At 40.4% G+C, this 23,562-nt stretch overlaps 1 protein-coding gene across 1 annotated transcript; it reads right to left on the bottom strand.

The window, feature by feature from the left end:
• Window positions 1-1,921: 1,921 nt before the first annotated feature.
• On the bottom strand, window positions 1,922-22,589 carry LOC123754444 (zinc finger protein ZFP2). Its single transcript, XM_045736864.2, has 3 exons — window positions 22,500-22,589; window positions 12,937-13,384; window positions 1,922-3,777 (listed from the first exon to the last, which is right to left on the bottom strand). Exons 2-3 carry the CDS (start codon window positions 13,360-13,362, stop codon window positions 2,056-2,058), a joined length of 2,148 nt encoding a protein of 715 aa, XP_045592820.2. The 5' UTR covers window positions 13,363-13,384; window positions 22,500-22,589; the 3' UTR covers window positions 1,922-2,055.
• Window positions 22,590-23,562: the final 973 nt, after the last annotated feature.

The raw sequence follows: 23,562 nt of genomic DNA, 5'->3' as shown, positions 1-23,562 counted from the left end.
AAAGTGTATGTCAAGTGGGTTTCCAGTATTTGTCTCTTGAATTTTCACATACATGTACAGTACAGTACACTTATTTTAATGTTTAAAGTATCAAACTTCTGATGATACGAAAGGTGTCGATGATTTTTGCTTTAACATATAAAACTTTTTCTTTTTCCTAATTCTAACCTGTGAATTATGCTACCTTTGGAAAACAAATTTACCTACAAAACTATGGAAAGACTAGAAATAGATTTTTCTATAAAGTTCACTTGAAAAAATAATCTTGGTCATTAACTGACATTCCATCTGAATGGTTAAAACTAATGACAGTGATATCTAACAGGTGTAACTATGTATCATAAATAATTAGTATTTCTATTATATATAATATACATGAACAATACTTCACAAAATAAATTTTGACAAAATTAAAACAAATAATCTGTAAACCAATAAATACATTTTATAAACATTATCACAAGAGATTCGAATTGAATCATAAGAAATAATTGTTTTAAACATATACATATACATATACATATACTGTACATATATATATATATATATATATATATATATAATATATGCAAATATGCAAATATGCATGCAAAGATATACACAAAGCACATATGTACACATATGCATGTGAGCATGCAAATAAACATACACACAAATGTAATTACATATTTGCTAGAATATAAATACTGTAAGCACAGTAACTGTGTACATGTATACTTCATCTAAAATTATAATTTATAACAATTTTCAAGCTGAAAAAAAAAGTGCAGGCATTATGACAATCCTACAAAAATCACACTTAACTAAAAGCCTACATCAATTATAATTAAAAGGACAGTATGTGTTTTATTAATAATCGTTTACAGTGTCACGAGCAAGCTTGAAGTCTTTTGATATCAGAGTCATCAGCAGAAACCAGCACATCCGCTCACATTATAAGCTGTTGAGAGTGATACGTGTGTATAATTACCTATGTCATTTCCCAAGATAAACCACCTACAGATATTACATTTTAAGAAAATATTACAAAATACATGTCTTATTATATTCACTCTATTTGATTTTACTATTTACTAAATGAACAATGTAATTACAAATTGTGCTCTCAGTGATCTTCTTGATCTTCTTGAGATGATTTCAGGGCTTAGTGTCCCCATGGCCCGGTCCTCAACCAGGCCTCCTTTTTTTGTTACACACCCCCCAGGAAGCAGCCCGTAACAGCTGTCTAACTCCCAAGTACCTATTTACTTCTAGGTGAACAGGAGCATCAGGGGTGAAAGAAACTCTGCCCATCTGTTTCTGCCTCTGCCGGGGATCGAACCCGGAATCTTAGGACTACGAATTCCAAACGCTGTCCACTCAACTGTCAGGCCCCAAGCTGATAAACTGATAACGGAAGCTGAAAAATACAGCTTCATTACATATTTTTGTTCGCCATTAAAAGTACAGTATACGGAGAAAGATAATTTTGCACATAAAATTAGTCATATGTTGTAATAATGTATACAGATGATGTGTCTGGTTAATTCTGGTTCTAATCTGCACAGGCCTCAAGCTTTAGCATGCCATAAATACTACCTTTTCATAATAAGGAATGTATCTTTTTCTTTTTACTCTGGCTGGAATGTAAGTAAATAAATTTATTATAACAAAATTAGTTGCTACAAACAGTATTTGTAATACAAAATTTTCCTAAAAAGTCAATACAGTGGTAAGATAAAACAAATTTAGTAAAATTTGATAACATCTCTTATATCATAGTCTTGGCACAATACCTTAACCATAGACAATTTTTGGTATTCTTGTTTCTAAATATTTCAGCATCATTTTACCATTTTTCTTTGGAAATAGTAGTATAACTAAATACATATTTGCACAGTACAAAATAAATATAGCACATTTACATATAAAAAAAGCGTCTACTTCCCAACCTGACCATACACGAAATATAATCTAATGCCTTTTAAACTCTGAAAATAAAATTACCTATATGATAAACTACACTAATAATATAACAGAATACATTAAAATATTATTCATAAAATTTACATATAATTAACATTTATTCCAACCACCTAACCATCCCCGTAGCACATCTTCCCTAACGACCGTGGACTGTGTGCTGTTTATGGGAATTTGTACCTGTATTTGTGCAGGAATTATTTGACCTTCCAATTGTTCTACTGTTGCACATGGAGAATTTGTAACAGTGGACACAGCTACAGCAGATGTAACTGTAGCTGCAGGAGAAGCATCGGGAGGGATGACTGTGGAGGGTGGAGCAGTTATTATGGCATTGGCTGTAGGGACGGTGCTGATGATTTGACTAGATTGGTCTATTAGGTTTGGGGGGTCACAGAAGCACCAAGTTTGCCACTGATTGTAGCTTCCTTCTATAAAAGTCAAAACATGTGCATGATGATTTTGGCAGTTGTTAGCAGGTTTAGCAGGCTTAGGAGCTTGCCCAGGGCCTTGAGCAAGCATCAGCTGTGGCATGTGTGTAATGGTTTGAGTACCTCCTGTTATCACTTCCTCTGTGTTTATAGGCTGCTGTATGACTACATGCTGCAAGGTAATACTTGGCTGCTGTATTTCTTGTTGACCTTCTTGGTGATGCTGTATATGGTGATGCTGCTGTGGCTGAGTGATCACCACTGGATTTTGGTAGTTAATAGTATATGTAATTTGTTCTGGAGGTCTCTTTTTTATCTGAACTGGTTGCTGTAGCTTTATAAATTTATCAATTACTCCTTCTTCCTTAATTTCTGCATCATTAAGTGTGTTTCCAACTATCCGTTGCACATCATCATGCAGAGATATAATGTGCCTTTTAAGATTTCGTTTCTCACAGAAAGTTGCATTGCAAATCTCGCAGGCATATGGTTTAATTCCAGTTTCTTTAAATGACCCTGGTTTATTTTCCGGTTTTTTTCTCAGGGGTCTCTCACCTGTATGTATCATCTTGTGACGAGTAAGGGAACTAAACTGCTGGAAGGAAGCTGGGCATGATTCACAGCGGAATGGTTTAGGAGGTGCATGAATTCGTTTGTGTACTTTGAGATCACCAGGCGAAGAAAACCCTACTTGACAGACTTCACATCTAAATGGAGTGTTGCCACTGTGAGTCATCTGATGCCACTTAAGGTTATTCTTGCGACTAAATGCTGCATCACACTGATCACATTTAAAGGGTTTTATTCCTGTATGGCTGATCTTGTGCCTTTTCAAATCAATCGCTTGTCCAAAAGAGGCTGGACATAAGTCACACTGATATGGTTTCTCACCAGTGTGAGTATATAAATGTCTTTGCATATTGCTCTTAACTACAAAAGTCATATCACAGAATGCACACTTATATGGCTTTTCACCTGTGTGGGACCGCCGATGCCGTTTCAAACTACTATTTTGTGTAAATGAAGCCTCACATTCATCACACTGATACGGTTTAACCTGAGTATGGGTTCTAACGTGAGTCTTCAAATGTGAAATTTGCTTAAAATTACTATTACAAATATCACATGTGTAAGGTTTCTCACCGGTATGTGTTCTCTTGTGAATATTAAGATGACCACTTTGTACAAAGGCAGCACCACATTCCTGACACACATAAGGTTTTTCACCTTTGTGGACTCTCATATGGATGCGATAGCTAGCATAATGTGTAAACTTGCTTGTGCACATTTTACAAGACAAGCTGGCTCGGTGGTGTTTCTTTCGGTGTGACATGAGACGTTTCAATCTATCAAAGACTTCTTCACAAAGATCACATTCATATTTCTGAAATAAATGAGAAGAGAAAAATTTTAATGGAACAAAACCAGTGTTGAATGTAATGAAAAGACATTTTCTGGGTGAGACCCGGAGCTATCCAGGCTGATATGAATGTATTAGACTGTGGTATCAGTCAAAGCGAATGGCGTTCTTATGCCTACCGGGGATACCGGGGATCACGAGCCAGAACCTGGCCCTCTCAGAGAGGCACGAGGAACAGTAGCTCATTTCTCCTCGTGCCTCTCTGAAGGGGCCAGGTTCTGGCTCATGGTCCCTGGTAAGCATAAGAGCTCCATTCGCTTTGACCGATGCCGCAGTCTAATACATTCATATCAGTCTGGATAGCTCTGGAGAGCCGAAGGGGCTTCCCCCAGAAAAAGTTTTTATAGTCTGTATTTGCTAAAAGAAAATATGATCAAGTAACTCAATCCCAGGTCATAAGTGTTTCCATGATAATGATATTATAAACACATTCCAGTAAAACAATAAATATATAGTAACTACCAAAAAATTAACTCAAATTTTTGTTTTATGTTCCCTTTTTCTCTGGGGTAGCCCTTTGGTGGTTTCCTGAAGCTATCTCTCCGAGATGGCTCCCCACTACTAGTTCACATCAGTCGTATGAGTCCTGTTTAGCCTACCTGAGACCAGCGCCCAGAACCTAGCCCCCCTATCAAAAGAGGCACAGGGAGTGTGGACTATTAACATGGAAAAGCATTGTTGAGTTCTGTTGGAAAACAAACAGAAACTCAAGAGGAGCTTTACAGACGGTTGCAAGGTTTATAGAAAAAAAATCACCAAAATGGCTAAAGCTAATGGCTCTGCAAAACTATTCAGTAGAAATGAGCGAATCACTCTAATGAGCGCCAATCTATTAGTACTGATAACTGCCACCCCTCAGTTCTGTTGCTGATGCAATGTTCTTTACACTTGGTACTTGTCCTCCCCCTAGGTTGCTTGATATCGAGGAAAGTCCCTTTGCCTTTCAACTAAGTGCTAGCCATTCTCTGAACATTGTCCTGCAGGGGCCATTTGCTTGTGTTTTGTTCTTTATATTTTAGTATTTGCTTCATGTGTGTGTGTGTGTGTGTGTGTGTTCATGCATCTAGTGTGGAATTGGCCTGTTTTATGTATTTAGCTGCTTGCACTCAGGACTCCTTTTCTTGGGTGCTCATTTGCACTGCTTATGTACTGACAGATTTATTTCTCTGGTGTATCTGGGAGGTCACCTGGTACAGCCTCACCTGGTACACTTCAGGAGTCTTGATTCCTCTGGTTAAGTCTTGGGTTGGCGCACTCTAGATGGTTGTGAGTGGAGTGTGCTGGTGTACACATGCCTTGTTTAATATGGCATGTCATGGACACCCTTTATAGTGATGTGGTTACAGGCTATGTGTGGTGTCTGTTCTTTCAGTAAGCATTCCCAATGCCTAGGTGTCCTGCTTGACTAATTACCCTCAGGCCCTAGTAATTCCCTGCGGGTCTTCTGCATGGCTCATGATGGATCAACCCGACAAGCCTGCAACCAAGCAGGCAAGTTCAGTATCCTACAGCTGCTCAAGCGTTTGCCAAGTAATCCAGGGACTCTCCAACCGAAGTTGTGTAATCAAATGAAGCAGGGCTGGCTGACACAAGAAAAGGAGAAGCCGAATGAGAATCTCAGACTAGGCCTAGCCTGATCCAAACCTGCAACAGAATCAGCTGACTGGGGAGCCGGGAGCTGAGGGAGCCGGTCGGCCGAGCGGACAGCACGCTGGACTTGTGATCCTGTGGTCCCGGGTTCGATCCCGGGCGCCGGCAAGAAACAATGGGCAGAGTTTCTTTCACCCTATGCCCCTGTTACCTAGCAGTAAAATAGGTACCTGGGTGTTAGTCAGCTGTCACGGGCTGCTTCCTGGGGTGGAGGCCTGGTCGAGGACCAGGCCGCGGGGACACTAAAAAGCCCCGAAATCATCTCAAGATAACCTCAAGAAGCTGGAATTTCCACCAGGTCACCAGAAACCCAAATCTGGCAGGCTGGGAAAGAACCATATCCCCTGGCTTGCAGACATGTGTTACGAATCCGTTATTCCCAGTTGAAAGAATAACGAACTCGTAACTTTCTATTATAAGTAGAAGTAGAACTTCAGAGGAATAAAAATGTTAGGCATTGCCTTATGGTAGTACCTTATCTTATTATCTGTGTGTGTAGGAAAGAACCTAAATGCTTTCATGAATTAGAGTAGGTGTTGGTAGTTACAGTATATGTACAGACACGCTGAGAATAGCGAGTGGGTATTGTAAGCGGCTTAAGCACCATGCCTTGAGGGCGGCATGACCAACTCCAAGAAAACAGGAATTACTAAATAATAGTAATATCGAATTTCTGGAACCAGAGAGAATGTTACCAGGAATCTAGATTGATTAGTAATACTTTGATGGTGGATTAAGGCCAACTATATTGAGTCCCAGTGTATGTTGGACCAATGGATTTTAATACAAATAATGTAGGTAGCTTAGCCACCTAACATGGCGGCTGCAGCCATGCTGTTTTAACCCTCAATTTAACTGTAAAGTTTATGATGTACCTATTAACTTCAGTAAAGAAAGCACTTGCATGTAATTAGAAATCCATTTTGCCAACCATTGTGGAAGTTTGGATTCTAGTATTCTAAGATAGAGAAATGACTGATGCCTTATCATGCATCTGGCAACCCATAGTTGTACCAGGCCTACCACTGGTCCTGGGAAATGTTCTGTGTCCTAAATAGGCTATTGTTAATAGTATTATTAAATTTGTCTAAAATGATTGTTACTAAAATTACTAGCTTAGATCTGCTTAACAGTTCTAAGCAAATGATAAAGAAGATGGACTAGTATGGTAATTACTAATTAGACCATGTCCGAACGCACTGCATGCTCGAACACAGTAACTGTGTCCATATGAGGAAGAAGCACTCAGGCCTTCTCATTTGTGGCCGGTGCAAGGTGGAGGATGGTGATCTGATCTCTGCGGAAGCCGTGTGGCTATTAGGTTGTTACTTTTGTTTGTAAGTAGGATATAAGTTTAAAACAGTGTGTTAGTGCGTAGTGCCAGCCTATTTTATTGTCCGTTCCCAATGAGTGGAACTTGTGTAATTTAATTCATAGATAACTCTTTAAACGTGTCTCTGTGTCCTTCAGAGGGAGCCACGTGATGTAACTAACTTGTCTCTGTTTGATTACTTGTTTTTATTGTGTGCGCGGCCTGTGAGTATACTGGAGCTAGGCCGTCCCATCTTTCATTAACCATCACTATCTAGGCCTCCTGCTTGGAGTTGGAAAACTAATGGGTTCTGTGCTATTCTCGAGCATTATTAGACGGGCACGTGACAATGTGGACCGACTGGGAACCAAAACTGTCAGTCGTTAAGGTAGACTTAAGATGTAGACTCGTAACAACTAAAGATGAGAAACCATGACCTACATCAACCTGGTGAAAATTTGAGACGCTACATTCAAGCTGAACAAGAGAGCCTGAAAGTCATAACAAAGATGGCTTTGAACACTATGAACCTGGGATGAACTGCAATGTTCCAATATGCATCCCGCAGGTCTAGGAACACCATCCAAGTGTCTGAAATTAGTCATGTGAAAAGTTGAACAAGGAATGAAGTGGTTTAACCCTTAACCCTTAAACTGCGCAACGTGTCATATGACGAGTTGAGAAACTTACACAAAAGTGCGCAACACATCATATGACGTGATGGAGTACCGCGCAAGATTTGAATGGCTGGCGGGGTAGGGGGGGGCAGGCCCCCATACGCTGCCCAGGGGCTATAGTAAACAGCTGCCATTTTGAAAAAAATCCAGCTCCGCCACCAACGCGTGGGAGGCCTCAGTTACCCAACAGTCATCATGGCGAGCGCACAGCCATGTTTCTATGATCGAGCAACAGATATATTACAGGAAAGAGATGGTTGGGTTGACTGCATCTATCTGGACCTAAAAAAGGCTTTCGACAGAGTTCCACATAAGAGGTTGTTCTGGAAACTGGAAAATATTGGAGGAGTGACAGGTACGCTTCTAACATGGATGAAAAATTTTCTGACTGATAGAAAAATGAGGGCTGTGATCAGAGGCAATGTATCGGACTGGAAAAATGTCACAAGTGGAGTACCACAGGGTTCAGTTCTTGCACCAGTGATGTTTATTGTCTACATAAATGATCTACCAGTTGGTATACAGAATTATATGAACATGTTTGCTGATGATGCTAAGATAATAGGAAGGATAAGAAACTTAGATGATTGTCATGCCCTTCAAGAAGACCTGGACAAAATAAGTACATGGAGCGCCACTTGGCAAATGGAATTTAGTGTTAATAAATGCCATGTTATGGAATGTGGAATAGGAGAACATAGACCCCACACCTATATATTATGTGAGAAATCTTTAAAGAATTCTGATAAAGAAAGAGATCTAGGGGTGGTTTTAGATAGAAAACTATCTCCTGAGGACCACATAAAGAATATTGTGCGAGGAGCCTATGCCACACTTTCTAACTTCAGAATTGCTTTTAAATACATGGATGGCGATATACTAAAGAAATTGTTCACGACTTTTGTTAGGCCAAAGCTAGAATATGCAGCAGTTGTGTGGTGCCCATATCTTAAGAAGCACATCAACTGGAAAAGGTGCAAAGACATGCTACTAAGTGGCTCCCAGAACTGAAGGGCAAGAGCTACGAGGAGAGGTTAGAGGCATTAAATATGCGAAAACTAGAAGACAGAAGAAAAAGAGGTGATATGATCACTACATACAAAATAGTAACAGGAATTGATAAAATCGATAGGGAAGATTTCTTGAGACCTGGAACGTTAAGGACAAGAGGTCATAGATATAAACTAGCTAAACACAGATGCCGAAGAAATATAAGAAAATTCACTTTCGCAAACAGAGTGGTAGACGGTTGGAACAAGTTAGGGGAGAAGGTGGTGGAGGCCAAGACCGTCAGTAGTTTCAAAGCGTTATATGACAAAGAGTGCTGGGAAGACGGGACACCACGAGCGTAGCTCTCATCCTGTAACTACACTTAGGTAATTACACAGAGACAGACAGACAGAGAGACAGACAGACAGAGAGACAGACAGAGAGACAGACAGAGAGAGACAGACAGACAGACAGACAGACAGACAGACAGACAGACAGACAGACAGACAGACTTACTCAAGACCAAATAACTAGTGAATTATTTTCTGATGGTGAGGAAAGTGATATTGATGACTCTTGACACTGATAAGGGCTACACACAAATGACTGATAATAGTAGTACAGAGTGAATTTGAGATACAGCTTGCTCCCATGGCGAGGCCTATATGCTCACCAGTGCCTCCTTACCCAGTGTCTACCCCAATTTGCGCACGACCACACAGTTCTTGTACTTTTTTAGAGTATGAGGATATTTTTGGCGACGAGTCAGAGGAAGGTGACTCTTTTTTTTGGTTTCAGTGAAGTGGAATCAGAGCATAGTATTACCATGCCTGTCGCTAGTGCCAGTGGTGTTACCATGCGGGATTTTGTTGCGACAGCAGCGTCTCGCCCAGCCAAGTGCCGCCGCATGGCACCACATGAGGAACCAAGACCCTCATGTTCACGTGATTTTACCTCATGTTCAGTTAGCGCCCGTACTTTGCGTAGATGGGCTTCAGCTCCTGGTCCACGGTGTGCAACTATTCCTCGCCGTGGTGCAGCTGTTTCGTCTCGCAGGACACCAGGTGTACTTGTGTGGAGTGGTGACAATTTTGTTCCTCTAATTCCTGCCTTTGACAATAAAGATGTTGAGGTTACAGACTTTTTTCCTGATACTGGTGAGGACATGTGTGAAATGGACTATTTTACAGCATTTTATGATGAGTTGCACATCCAATATATTGTACAAGAAACGAACATTTATGAGGCTCATCTCATTGAAAAAGAGATAACAGAATTTTCATGATCACAGCATTGGAAAACACTACTGTAGGTGAAATGTATGTATTTTTGGCACTATTTGTGTTGAGGCGTCCGTGAACACATTGAGCAAGGGAAGGGGAAGGTGCAATGGCACCGAACCCCGAAAAACCCAAAGAGGAAGCTGGAGACAAAGCAACCGATGCAAGGACACCCGGGGTCGAACCCAGCAGTCGCAAGAGTGGTAAAAGAGGCTGCCCAGAAGATACCAGAACAATCTCCGTAGCCAAACCCTGACCAGCAGATAAACCAGCTTTGTGAAGTTCAGGCTCACTCGAGCAACCTCCGAGTGACCCGAATCCCCCTCATAAACAGCTAAAAGCAGGACTGCAGCTAGAGCAAAGCCGCTGGAGGGAGAGAGGCGGACGCCATCCAAGAATCCCATACGAAGCCCAGCCAAGTCCGAACCTGGGACAGAACCAACTGTCTCAGGTTGGTTCTGCAAGACCTGCAGACCAGCTGGGAGCTCATACCAACTAGTTGTCGAGGTAGGCCAGAACCCGCAAATCTAGCAGACACAGATGCAGACGGGTCACCATGACCCTGGTTAATCACGTGAAAACACGAGGTGTCAGATTCAGACCGAATGGAAGACAACAAAAACGGTAAGCCAGTCGACCCACCACGAACCCCAACCAATCTCTGAACCCCAACCAATCTCTGAATATTCATCTGATATGGATGAATAGGAACATGCCAATAAGCATCCCTGAGGTCCAGGAGAAATCATCCAAGAGCCAGGCTCAAGAAGAAGCTGGACCTGGGACAATGTGGTTATCCAAAAGGAGTGCTAAGGAATCAAACGGTTCAGACAGGATAAGTCCAGAATGAACTGAAGACCTGCACAATCCGTTTCAGAACAAGGAAACAAGCGGGAAACCCTCTTGAGGGATAAAGTCGTTTAGGAACTGGAAACAAGCGGGAAACCCACTTGAGGGATGATGTCGTTTCAACCATACCCAAGCGAACCCACTTCAAGATGACCTGACCCATAGCCCCATCAACGGGGCGACCAGCAAAAGGGCTGACGAGCCCGCCAAGAAGCCGACTTCTGCCCAGAGCGACCACTGTGCCGGACAGACGTAGAAGACCCCAGGGAACACACCAGCTCCAAAACTGGCACCAAAGGCCCACCTTGATATGATGAAGCCCGAGCCCTGGCATGACCACCCTGAAAAGCCCAAGAATGACCCCTCCAGAACACCAAGTCATAGATGGGGCGGCAACTAGTAGAAGCCACCGATAAAAACTGCGCAACATAGTTCTCTGGAAATAACAGTGGACAAAACAGAGACGAAGACTACAAAGCCAAGCCAAGGCTCAGGCAGAACCTAAAGAGAGAGCAAGGATGATCTCCCAACACAGGAGACGGGAAGTGAAGAATAGAGAAATTACCTCCCAGAGGATCGGTGCAAAGAGCTTCAGCAGGGCAGCTGATGCCTCAGCAGCCAAAACCAGAACTCCAGACAAAGGCCTCTCATGCAACGCCTCCTCCCCCCCCCCCCCATGTCCTCCGAAGACAGCTCCAAAAGACAGAAGAAGCACAAGACCGAGGCCAAATGCCCACAAGCTCGATAGTCCTCAGTTGCCAAGGCAGCCAAAAGAGTGGTGACCTGAGCATGTAGCTTTCCCACATCATGAGAAAGTGCAGGGGTGAAGAGGCACTCATTGAGGAACTCCAATGATCTACCCAAGAATACATGAAACACAGAAGCTACCTTCCATCATTCAAGTGTGCAGGTACAACAAAACCCGCACCAAACTCAATGCGAGAAGAAAGGGCAGTCTGCCCGCCAGAAAGACTCCGGAACCTCGCAGGAGGTAAGCACAAGCGCCTCCCAAACCTCCGCAGGGGAAATCTGTGAGGAAGTAAACCTCCGGAAGGACGAATCCGGAGAAACCAAAGGCACCAGGAAACTAACCCATTAGGGGAACCGTACCCTAATTCAAATTCATACAGGGATGAAGGATACAAAAACCCCACCCCTGCAACAATAATCCCTGTCCAGAAGGCACTAGGGCCCATGCAGGGTCAAAAGGAGCCCAATCACTCCATACGGACAGCCCGAGCTCCGGATACCCCCGACACAGGGCCCAAGGCCAGAGCTCTCATCCACACCCACCACCCCTAAAGAACAGGTCCAGTCCAGGGGAAAAAGCTTCAAAGAAGGGAATCTGGTGGGTTGACCCAGAAGCCTCGGCAGGAAAATCGGGCTAAACCACCTTTGCACCCAACTCGGAAGGAGCAATTCCAGAAGCCATCCAAGCCTCATCCCAAGCTAAACCCTGTCCCGACTCAGAAACTCTCAGACTTTTGGGAGTTGGAAACGGTGGGGGGGGGGGGAGTAGGACGAACCACAACCGCCACCTGTTCTCTGACCACCAGGCACATCAGTTGAGAACTGAAGGGGTGAGCTGTCGGCTCACCTGAGCTGGCCCCCCTCCCACATTTGGGGGTGGGAGGCGCTAACGAGTGAATATGATAGTTGGATGAGGTGTTGCTTGTTAGTTTACATTTGGGGGGGGGGTATTTTGCTCTGTTTGGATGTAGGTTTCAATTTTTACCAGCTGGAGGTTTGTATTGTTTCGCCCTATCTTTCTGAGTGCCCTTCCCATTCGATGACAAAGATGACATAGAGTACTCTAAATGCAGAGTGCTCATTGACCATTGCTTCCCGTGCTTCTCTGAGGGGACAAGGTTCTGGCTCGTGGTTCCTGGTAGGCTTAAGAACTCCCATGACTGATGACCCCAAACTATGATTGCACATGTTAGTTTGGATAGCTTCAGGGAGCTGACAGAGCTCCTCACAGAAATTAGGTTCTTTTTCATATTCACACTCAATCATTATATAGCACTCATAATGGTAACTGAGTTTTGAACAAGAACAAAGTATTCCTGAAGGATTTAGATTTACCACATGGCATGACATTCTTCTCTGGTGTTGCCAGAAGGCACGAGCTATTGAACTCAAATTTCTGTTTAGAAGCCATTTTATACGAATGTTACAGGATGTAGAAATTATTTTTTGCTGGACAAGTTCTACTGACTACTGCATCCAAAGGGTTAAAACATTCCTCTTTGATGCAGATCAAGATAATTACTCACTACACACAATTTTTTATGGCTTTCAACAAATTTAGAAACCTAAGTAACATAAAGCTACATATGAGCTCCAACCCTCTCAATACACCAACCTCAGTCTGATCCTCTGTGTGTATCCTGGAGTGAGCCCGCAGTTGGCTGAGTCGGGAGAATGTCTCTGGACAATCAACACATGTGTAGATTCTAGTAAGACGCTGAATCTTCTCATATTTCTTTCTTGGTCTTTTATTCTTTTTTATTCTTAGGCCCCTTCTACCATTTGAGCTTTCTCCTATGTTTTCATCATTACTATCTTTATCACTGTCTTCCATATCCTTTTTAATGTCAATCAGTTCATCCTCATTTTCCAGTTCAGTGATTGCTAAGCATTCTTGTATAAATTTATCTTCTACTACACTCTCTATTTTCATGGTGATCTCACTCGCAGACACAAGACCAGTTGTACCATTTTCTCTGTGACAGTTTTGTATGTTGACAATAGAATAGCAGCTTGTTGGTGGTGAAGGACAGGTTTCCATCTTCAGTTTTTTATTCACTGATCTGAAACACAGTTGTAAGAATACATTAGCTTAAATTTCAAGGTTAGGGACTAATAAATTTATGGAAAAACCCATAAAAGCAGTGGGGGTGGGGGTGGGGGGGGGGGAACCTATGACAAGCCACGACAAGCCACCAGCTTTCTGTCCCCATCAAGACCAATAGAGGATGGTGCACTAAGCTAAATTCAGGTAAATTATATACAATTTATTTTGTTGTCCAGATACACATTGAAGATGGAGGAGGCAGGAGTCACATTGCAGCAAGCTCCTGGAATACTGAATTACCTAAAGTATGTATTGGAAAAAGGTTGAGGGCTACAGTGGTGTCCCAGGTTACATAAAGGTTGAGGGAAGTTTAAAAGCAAATAAGATACAATAAAGAAGTGAAAGTGATTGAAAATTGCTGAGTTGGAAAAGTTTGCTTTCTACAACAAACAAGTGTCAATAACAAAGATGGCTGCCAAGAGATGATTATTTCAAAGGATTCACACCACAAGATATAAGAAAATGAAGTTTTCTTGGCAGGTTAGAGATAATTGAGGAGAAAAAGAAGTAGGAAGAAAAAGTGCTTAAATTGGAAGAGGACAATGGAACTCTTAGGAGTGAGCTTTGCACTCTAAAAGGAAGTATTCTTCAGCAAGGTAAGATTATTACTGCATTAATGGACAAGGTAACAAATCGGGAGGAACAAATCAAGGAACTAGTGACAGAAAATGAGATATGGAAACTGAAGAGTGGTGACTTTGAGGAAATAAACAAGAAAATAGACTCATACAGTGAACTACTCCAAGGGACCATGAGAGCTAACACAGAGTTAGGTAAGGATCTGCAACTGGAAACTTCATTGTCAACTCACATAGAGGAGGTTAATAAAGAACTGGAAAAGTATTAAGAAGAAATAAAAAGAGACGTATGTGCAAGTTATACAAGAGAAAGAGGCGATCAAGGAAGAGTGTTTGGAAGTCAAAACCAGAAATGAACAACAAGAAGCAGAACCTAGGCAAGCAATTAGGAAAGAACTGGTTACCAACAGTAAACTAGTACAAAACACTGCAGACAGAAGTAAGTCCATAATAATTTTTGGGTGTTTAGAGAAGGAAATTTCATCTAGGGGTGGACAGAGCAGCAGAAGAGATGAAAATCATATAAAAAATAGTAGGTTTAGGAGAAGGCCTAAATTCAAAGGAACATGTCAGTGATTTTAGGATAGAAAAATTATGAAAAAGCCAAGAACAGCTCCTTAAGGGTGATGTTTAATGGAGTGAAACATATGACAGAAATGTTTAGAAATGCCAGAAAATTGCAATGTGATGAGGATGGCAAACTTTGGTCAATAAGACAAGACCTCTCAAAGGAGAACAGAGAAAAGCTGAAAATGAACCTCATTGAAGCAAAATGTCTATATGGGAATGAAAAAGAAAGGAATTCTTTTTTCTACAAAATGTGAGGGACTGGAAAGCTAGTGAAATGATACATAAAGACAAAGCAGCAAAATCATTAAAAGGAGGAGGTGTAAAGAACAAAGGGAAGGGGAACATGTTCCTGAAAATAGTATATACCAACATAGATGAAGTGAAATAAAAAATATTGGAGTTGAAGGATATAATTCAGCTCAAGGTCCCAGCTATTGTCGCATTAACAGAGACGAAACTTGAAGAAAATATTTTAAAAGAGGTTGCATTCCCAAGGAGCTACTCAGTTTAGAGACGTGACAGGAAAATTAGGAAGGGGGCGAAGGAGTGGCTGCGCTGGTGAAAGAACACCTGAAGGTAAGAGTGTTAATAACTGAAAACCCTCGAGATGTTGACATAATGGCATTGCAGGTCTGGAATCAGGATGATAAGCTGATAATTGTAAATGCTTACAGTCCACCAGCAAGCAACACGTGGACAAAGGAAGAACTGGATGACAAACGAGAGGGCCTCATAATGATCATGAGAGAGATTATGGTAAGAGCAGACAAAAATAAATCCCGATTGTTGGTATCCGGGGTCTTCAACTTTAAGGCAATAGACTGGGAGGCCTATAAGGCAAGAACGGAGGACATTTGGACAGGTATATTTGTAAACCTTATTTTGGAGACATTTATGTATCAATACATCAAGCAGGCCACAAAACTGAGGGAAGGGAATGTTCCTTCAGTACTGTTTTGTTGGTATCCGGGGTCTTCAACTTTAAGGCAATAGACTGGGAGGCCTATAAGGCAAGAACGGAGGACATTTGGACAGGTATATTTGTAAACCTTATTTTGGAGACATTTATGTATCAATACATCAAGCAGGCCACAAAACTGAGGGAAGGGAATGTTCCTTCAGTACTGGATTCACCAGGAAAGAGAGGTATTTGACATCCAGTACCTTCCTCCCTTGGGAAAGAGTGATCATGTCCTATTGGACATTATATACACTTTGCGATATAAACTAGTTGAGAATGGGAACATTGAAACAGTTGATAAACTCAATTTGAAGAGAGGACGCTATGGGAAACTTAAAAAAGAATTTCATGGGTATAATTGAACAGACTTGTTGCTAGGGCAAGGAAGTAAATGAGATGTATGCCAAATTTTGCTAAATATACGATGAAGGCACACAAACATTCATACCAAAACAGAGATGTAGACCTAGGAAACAGGGTTGGTTCAACAGAAATTGCAAGAGGGCCAGAGATCAAAAAACACAAAAATGGAATCATTATAGGAAGAGGCCAAACCCTCAAACATACCAGTGATACAAAGATGCAAGAAACAACTACACATCAGTAAGGAGAGAGGCAGAGAGGAACTTTGAGAACGATATAGCAGACAAATGTAAATCAGATCCAGGTCTTTTCTATAATTCATTAAAAAGCAAGCTGCAGGAAAAGGATAATATTCAGAGGTTGAAAACGGGAGACAGATTCACGGAAAATGAAAAGGAAATGCACCTGAGCTCAGCATTCCACTTCAGCTGATTTTTCAGATATCCCTATGTACAGGAGTTGTAGCAGATGTGTGGAAAAAGGCTAACAGTTAAAATCTACAAAAGTGGCAGCAGGGAAGACCCCCCCTCAATTATAGACCTGTATCATTGACAAGTGTAATAGTCAAAATATTGGAAAAAATAATTAAAACTAAATGGATGGAACACCTGGAGAGAAATGCTATAATACCAGACAGACAATATGGTTTTCGATCTGGAAGATCCTGTGTATTGAATTTACTCAGTTTCTATGATCGAACCAGAGATTTTACAGGAAAGAGATGGCTGGGCTGACTGCATCTATCTGGGCCTAATAAAGGCTTTTGACAGAGTTCCACATAAAATGTCGTTCTGGAAACCGAAACATATTGGAGAGGTGATAGGCAAGCTTCTAGTACGGATGAAACATTTTCTGACTGATAGAAAAATGAGGGCAGTAATCAGAGGCAAAGTATCGGACTGGAGAAATGTCACAAGTGAAGTACCACAGGGTTCAGTTCCCGGTGATTTTCATTATCTACATAAATGATCTGCCAGATGGAATACAGAATTATATGAACATGTTTGCTGATGATGCTAAGATAATAGGAAGGATAAGAAACTTAGATGATTGTAATGCCCTTCAAGAAGACCTGGACAAAATAAGTACATGTATATGGAGATCCCCTTGGCAAATGAAATTTAATGTGCATAAATACCATGTTATGGAATGTGGAATAGAAGAACAGAGACACCCCCACACAACCTATAAATAAATGTGGAAAATCTTTAAAGACTTCTGATAAAGAGATCTAGGGGTGGTTTTAGATAGAAAACTATCACCTGACGACCACATAAAGAGTGTTGTGTGAGGAGCCTATGCTACACTTTCTAACTTCATAATTGCTTTTAAATACATGCATGGCAAAATACTAAAGAAATTGTTCACGACTTTTGTTAGGGCAAAGCTAGAATATGCGGCAGTTGTATGGTGCCCATATCTTAAGAAGCACATCATCAAACTGGAAAAGGTGCAAAGACATGCCACTAAGTGGCTCCCAGAACTGAAGAAAAAGAGCTTCGAAGAGAGGTTAGAGGCATTAAATATACCAAAACTAGAAGATAGAAGAAGAAGAGGCACTATGATCACTACACATAAGATAGTAACAGGAATTGATAAAATTAATAAGGAGGACTTCCCGAGACCTGGAACTTCGAGAACGAGAGGTCATACAGTGGTACCTCGGGTTACGAACATCCCTGTTTACGAACTTTTTGGGTTATGAGCCCGATTTGTTCGGAAAATTTGAGTCGGGATACGAACTTTGCATTTGGATACGAGTTACGAGTTTGTTGATATGTGTACGGCCGACCTAGCACATGGTGGCACAGCGATCGCTCCTTAGTTTAACAGTGCTTCGCGCCCAGTGACTATCCCACCTGAATTCTTCACAAGAATTTACAGTTTTTTGTCGGATTGTTGGCCATTTGAGCATAAAATTTATTATATATCTCGCTATGGGTCCCAAGAAAGCCAGTGGTAAGGTTCAATGCAATAAATCGCATGTGAGAAGGACCATAGAGGAAAAACAAGAGATCATTTGTAAGCATGAAAATGGTACTCGTGTTGTTGAACTAGCTAGGCAGTACAACAAATCCACATCAACGATATGCACTGTACTTGTCAAGAAAAAGGACATTATGAGTGCTAAAGTGGCAAAAGGCGTATCAACGATCACGAAATCAAGTCCACAAACACTTGAGGATGTGGAAAAGTTGTTATTAATTTGGATACACAAGGAATTAGCGGGTGATAGTGCTTCAGAGGCCAACATTTGTGAATTTGTGAAAAAGCCAGGGTATTGCACAAAGACCTTGTAAAGAAAACCCCTGGAACGAGTGCAGATATGAAAGACTTTAAGGCAAGCAGGGGATGGTTTGACAAATTTAGAAAAAGAAGTGGTATTCATAGTGTTGTGAAGCATGGGGAGGCTGCCAGCTCAGACAAACCAGCGGCTGAAAGATTTATTGAAGAATTTAAAGATTTTGTAGAGGCTGAGGGATACCTACTGCAACAAGTGTTTTATTGTGATGAGAAAGGACTGTTCTGGAAAAGACTGCCTAAGAGGACATACATTACCAAGGAGGAGAAATCATTGCCCGGACACAAGCCTATGAAAGATAGGTTTACACTTGTACTGTGTGGAAATGCGAGTGATTTGAAAATTAAACCCTTGCTTGTGTCTCATTCTGAAAATCCAAGGGTTTTCAAAAAGCATGGTGTGCAGAAAAACCAAATGTGTGTGATGTGGAGGGCTAATAATAAGGTATGGGTGACTAGGAATTTTTTTACGGAGTGGGTGAATGATGTGGTGTGCCCTGCCATACAAAAATATCTTCAGGAGAAAAGTTTGCCACTAAGTTTGCCCTGCTTCTCCTCGACAATGCTCCTGCTCATCCTCCATTCTTGGAAGATGCATTGTTGAACAGATTTAATTTTCTCACAGTAAAGTTTCTTCCTCCTAACATCACTCCTCTAATTCAGCCTATGGACCAGAAAATCATAGCGAATTTTAAGAAACTTTATGAAACGGCACTTTTCCGGAAATGTTTTGAAGTGACTGAAGCCACAAACCTCACCCCTCAGAGAGTTCTGGAAACACCATTTTAACATCTGTAGTGCTTTAAAGTGTGTGTCAGATTTAGACTTTGAGGGGGTTTGAGCCTGTAAATGAAGTGCCTATTGTTGAGAAAATTGTTACTCTGGGCCAGAAAATGGGCTTGGAATTGGATGGTGCTGCAATTTGCCGTGCTTTCATCCTGTATTTACCTAAGTATAGTTACAGGATGAGTCCTGAACATAGTCCAGGATTAAAGTAAACTCTCAGTGTATATACATCAAGAAGCAGGGTACACCTCTTGATGTATCTCTGCCTGAAATTTGTGTGTGTTAGTGATACCTGCTTGATGCTTGCTTAATGGGGTTCTGGGAGTTCTTCTACTCCCCAAGCCCGGCCCAAGGCCAGGTTTGACTTGTGAGAGCTTGGTCCACTAGGCTGTTGCTTGGAGCGGCCCGCAGGCCCACATACCGACCACAGCCCGGTTAGTCCGACACTTTTTTTTAGAAAAAAATCTAGTTTTCTCTTGAAGATGTTCACGGTTGTCCCAGCAATATTTCTTATAGTCGTTGGGAGAACGTTGAACAACCACGGACCTCTGATGTTTATACAGTGTTCTCTGATTGTGCCTATGGCACCTCTGCTCTTCACTGGTTCAATTCTGCATTTTCTTCCACATCATTCACTCCAGTATGTTGTTATTTTACTGTGTAGATTTGGGACCTGGCCCTCCAGTAATTTCCATGTGTACATTATTTTGTATCTCTCTCGTCTCCTTTCTAGTGAGTACATTTGGAGAGCTTTGAGACGATCCCAATAATTTAGGTGCTTCATCACGTCTATGTATGCTGTATATGTTCTCTGTATTCCATCTATCTCAGCAATCTCTCCTGCTCTGAAGGAGAAAGTGAGTACCGAGCAGTACAGCTTTGAAAGAATGCAAGAACATCAATATTTGATGTTCAAGAACATGATACTTGGTTTATGGAATAATATCATTTAAATTTAGCAATTTGTTCAATATAAGTGTTTATATGGTTTCCCGTTGTTGGGGCCAGAAAGCTTTTACTAAGGCATATCGACGTTCTCTCTCAGTCAACAACAGTTTTCCCAGAATGCAGCCCACAAAAATGATCTAACTTCTGGGTACCTATTTACTGCTAGATGAACAGAGGCACCATGTGAAAAGAGACATGCCAAACTGTCTCTATCCTGTCCAGGAATTGAACCTGGGACGACTTGAGAATGGTCCAGGACGGACCGAAACATCGTCGTCCTTTCACCTTCTAGTGTGTGGTCTGGTCAACATTGAACCTGGGACATTCAGTTGTGAGCTGACCAGAGCTGAGCAGTTGCAACTTGTGAACAGTTGAAAGATTCAGTGAGTAGACTACTGTATTACAGGACATTTTATGGCAATTCTGATGAGCAATTCACAAAAGGATTTTAGACTTGTGAGAAATTGAGAGGGAGACACTGGATGAGTCTAACATATATTTCAAACACAATCCAATACCACATAATTTGAGGAGGATGGTTATTCACTTTGTTTTACATTTCCTTATGAAAAATAGTATCTTAGAATAGGGAAAGCATACAAGAGGCTTTATACAAAATATTGCAATTTGTCTTGGGTCTAATACAAAAATTTATCATTTGTCATAACTTCATATCAGTGCAGATGATGAGTCACAATAATGTGGCTGAAGATATGATGACCAAACCACACACCAGAAGATGAAGAAACGATGACGTTTCAGTCCTTCCTGGACCATTATCAAGCCGAAAGTTATAAAGTATGTACTGTATTGTAATAGTTACAATACTTTATAACAGTATCGTAGCTACTGTATTTATTTAGCATAAAAACTGATAGCAATAATTCATAATTCATTGTGTCTGGAGACAGGCAGCCAGTGTGTGTTCATACATATTAGACTTAAAATGAGGTAACCCCCCCCCAAGTTCTAATTACTGACCACACTGAGGCTGCAACCCCACAAGCAGCTGACAAACTCCTGAGTATTTAGTCACTGCTCAATGAACAGATGCATTAGGTAAAAGGAATTGCGCCCAACTATTTCTGTGCCATCCATGAGTCAAACACGGAATTCTCAATTGTGAGTCGAGAACGAAACCGACTGTACTATTGGGATCCAAATATATACTAATACTGTACAGTATACAGTAATTATATACTGTATGTCACATATCACATGTTATTCTTTTGCTGAAAGGAACAACTAGTTTTTTGAATTATATAACTTTCTCTGAGGGGTCAATACACCTACATTTGCTACTAATATTTAACACTGGCCTGTATACCATAAATGTTTTCTGAGCATAAAATCTTATTTAAGCTAATTATGCAATTAACTTCAGTAATAAGACTGTGTCCAACCATGTAAATATTTTAAATGGTTTCATTAGGCATGGTTTTTTTAAACTTCCACATCCTTGACAAGAAATTAGGTCTTGGAAATTTCATTGATAATGAAACTAGGATATTAATTAAAAGGATTAATAATAATCAGGTGATAATTAATAAATTAAAAATTTATTTAACATAAATATAGTTACAGTATTACACAAATTCACACAATACATGGTCTTTGCTCTCAAGATGGTATTATCAATACTGGGTCTTGGAATTATATGCTCTCAAATATTTGTCTGTGTCAATAAGGCAAAAGCTTTTATAAATCACCTGCATTGTATATTCAAAAATTGAGGCTACATTCTTATAAGTATATTAGATACAGGAAATACAAATTCATGTTCACTTGTTATAGGGCGGTACATCGCAGTTGAAGAGCACCAAAAATCAGCAATTCAGTATGGTCATCAATGTGATGCCACATCATTCAAAGATCCAACAGCCAGGTAAATCATCAGCACATGAAATATTATTTCTCAGTTACTTTGCTTATATATATTGAAGTTGTATAAGCATTGACTCCTGAATTTAAGGTGAATTATCTTGAAGACTACAATAAGGTACAAAGTTATTTAACTCGCATGTTGTTTATACATATCTTCCCTGTATTACTTATTTTGTGTGTTTTAGAGTTAAAACCAAAAATGACCATTATTTACCTATCTTATATTCCTAGTTCCACATGTCACTAATTAACAACATAATAGACAATGCAAATTCTTAGAAATCAGTCTCAGCAATTATAAACATAAACCACGTGTGAATTTCTGCACAAAAACATTAAAATATGAAACAAACTAAATTTTGTTTATGCCAACCTTTTCTTGACTATAATATAAAACGCCCCTTTAACAAGACTACAATTATTTGTTAATATAAAATAGAGGAATACTGCAATAATCCCAGCGTTACGTCGCCACAAACTGCATAATATCAGAAAATAAAAAAGGAAAACTATATATATTACAACCCTAGTCGTTCATTGTGTCAGACACTGCCGCCCTCACCCAGTCCTCTGGCAGCTCCCAGCCCTCATTACCCCATTGGTCCTCAGTGAATCTCAAGGAATAAGAATAAAAATCAGCTCGGACATCCATTATTGACAGGTAGAGGCTGGTGTCATACCTGTGTGTCGTGATTGTCTACTGAATATGACTCGTTGTCAGCCACAGGATGCTGCAGACGACCTGTGAGTACATGTAAACACAACGCCACCACCAACCCAATAGAAAACCAAACTTTCTTAAAAAACATAGATAAAACGAAGCCGTAAATAAAGGAGTCATATTTTTTATATTCTGTTACTTGTAATAAGTTAACTTTAAATGCGAAAATAAAAAATATATAATTTGAAAGAGGTGTTCTTGAGCATTATTTCTCTTTCGTTTGACTAAACTGCAGTATTGTCTGATGCATGATGATACAAATTTTGGTGAGACTGTATTTAACAATATGTTTTACTTCAAAAATGTTTGTTTATCATTATATAAGATGTTTCAAATACATAAACTATGTAATTTAATTTGCCTTCGAATTATATGTATACATGTGCATTATTAGAATATATGCACCTTAGCCAGGATAACGACTATCCTACATCACTCTTCACCTTAGGCTGTCAGATGCATGTAATTTCTCGATCAATACAAGAAGGGCGCGATGTTTAATTAATTATTAATTCCTATTTATTCCGTTTAATTCTGATTCTGTGCAAATACTTGCTCAAGTAATTTGACTTTCTTTTAAACAAGCTTAAGTATACATAGCAATAAGCTGCTACCTTATTCTATATTGCTACCCAATCTCCCAATCTTTATGTACCCAATCTGAACATCTTCATCATTGCGATCATTGCTGTCTTCTTATATGTGCTGTCAATCTGCTGTATGGTGTCTATTAATCTTGTTTAAATTACCAATCAAGCTGTCAATGTAATCAACCAGAGCTTTAATATACCAATGTGCTTTAATATACTTACTAATCTCTCTCATCTCATTTTTTTTCTTGCAATGTATTTGTTATCATTCTATTAATTCTGATAGAATTTACCTACTTAAAATTATCTGTTAGATTAAGGACCTGCCCGAAACGCTGCGCGTACTAGTGGCTTTACAAGAGTGTAATTACTGTACTATGCTATGTATTCTCACAAACCCAATGTACCTTCTTGTATATAAATAAATAAATA

Source organism: Procambarus clarkii, chromosome 18, assembly GCF_040958095.1.
Source record: "Procambarus clarkii isolate CNS0578487 chromosome 18, FALCON_Pclarkii_2.0, whole genome shotgun sequence".
NCBI classification, from domain to species: domain Eukaryota; kingdom Metazoa; phylum Arthropoda; class Malacostraca; order Decapoda; family Cambaridae; genus Procambarus; species Procambarus clarkii.
The sequence above is the reverse complement of the archived record's forward strand: the minus strand, read 5'-3'. Positions and strand labels throughout refer to the sequence as shown.

Coding starts and splice junctions, on each gene's coding strand:
- LOC123754444 (XM_045736864.2), bottom strand. CDS start 13,362: ATGGAAACCTGTCCTTCACCACCAACAAGCTGCTATTCTATTGTCAAC. Junction 3,778..12,936: donor ACACAGAGGATCAGACTGAG/GTTGGTGTATTG, acceptor CATTTATTTCAG/AAATATGAATGTGATCTTTG.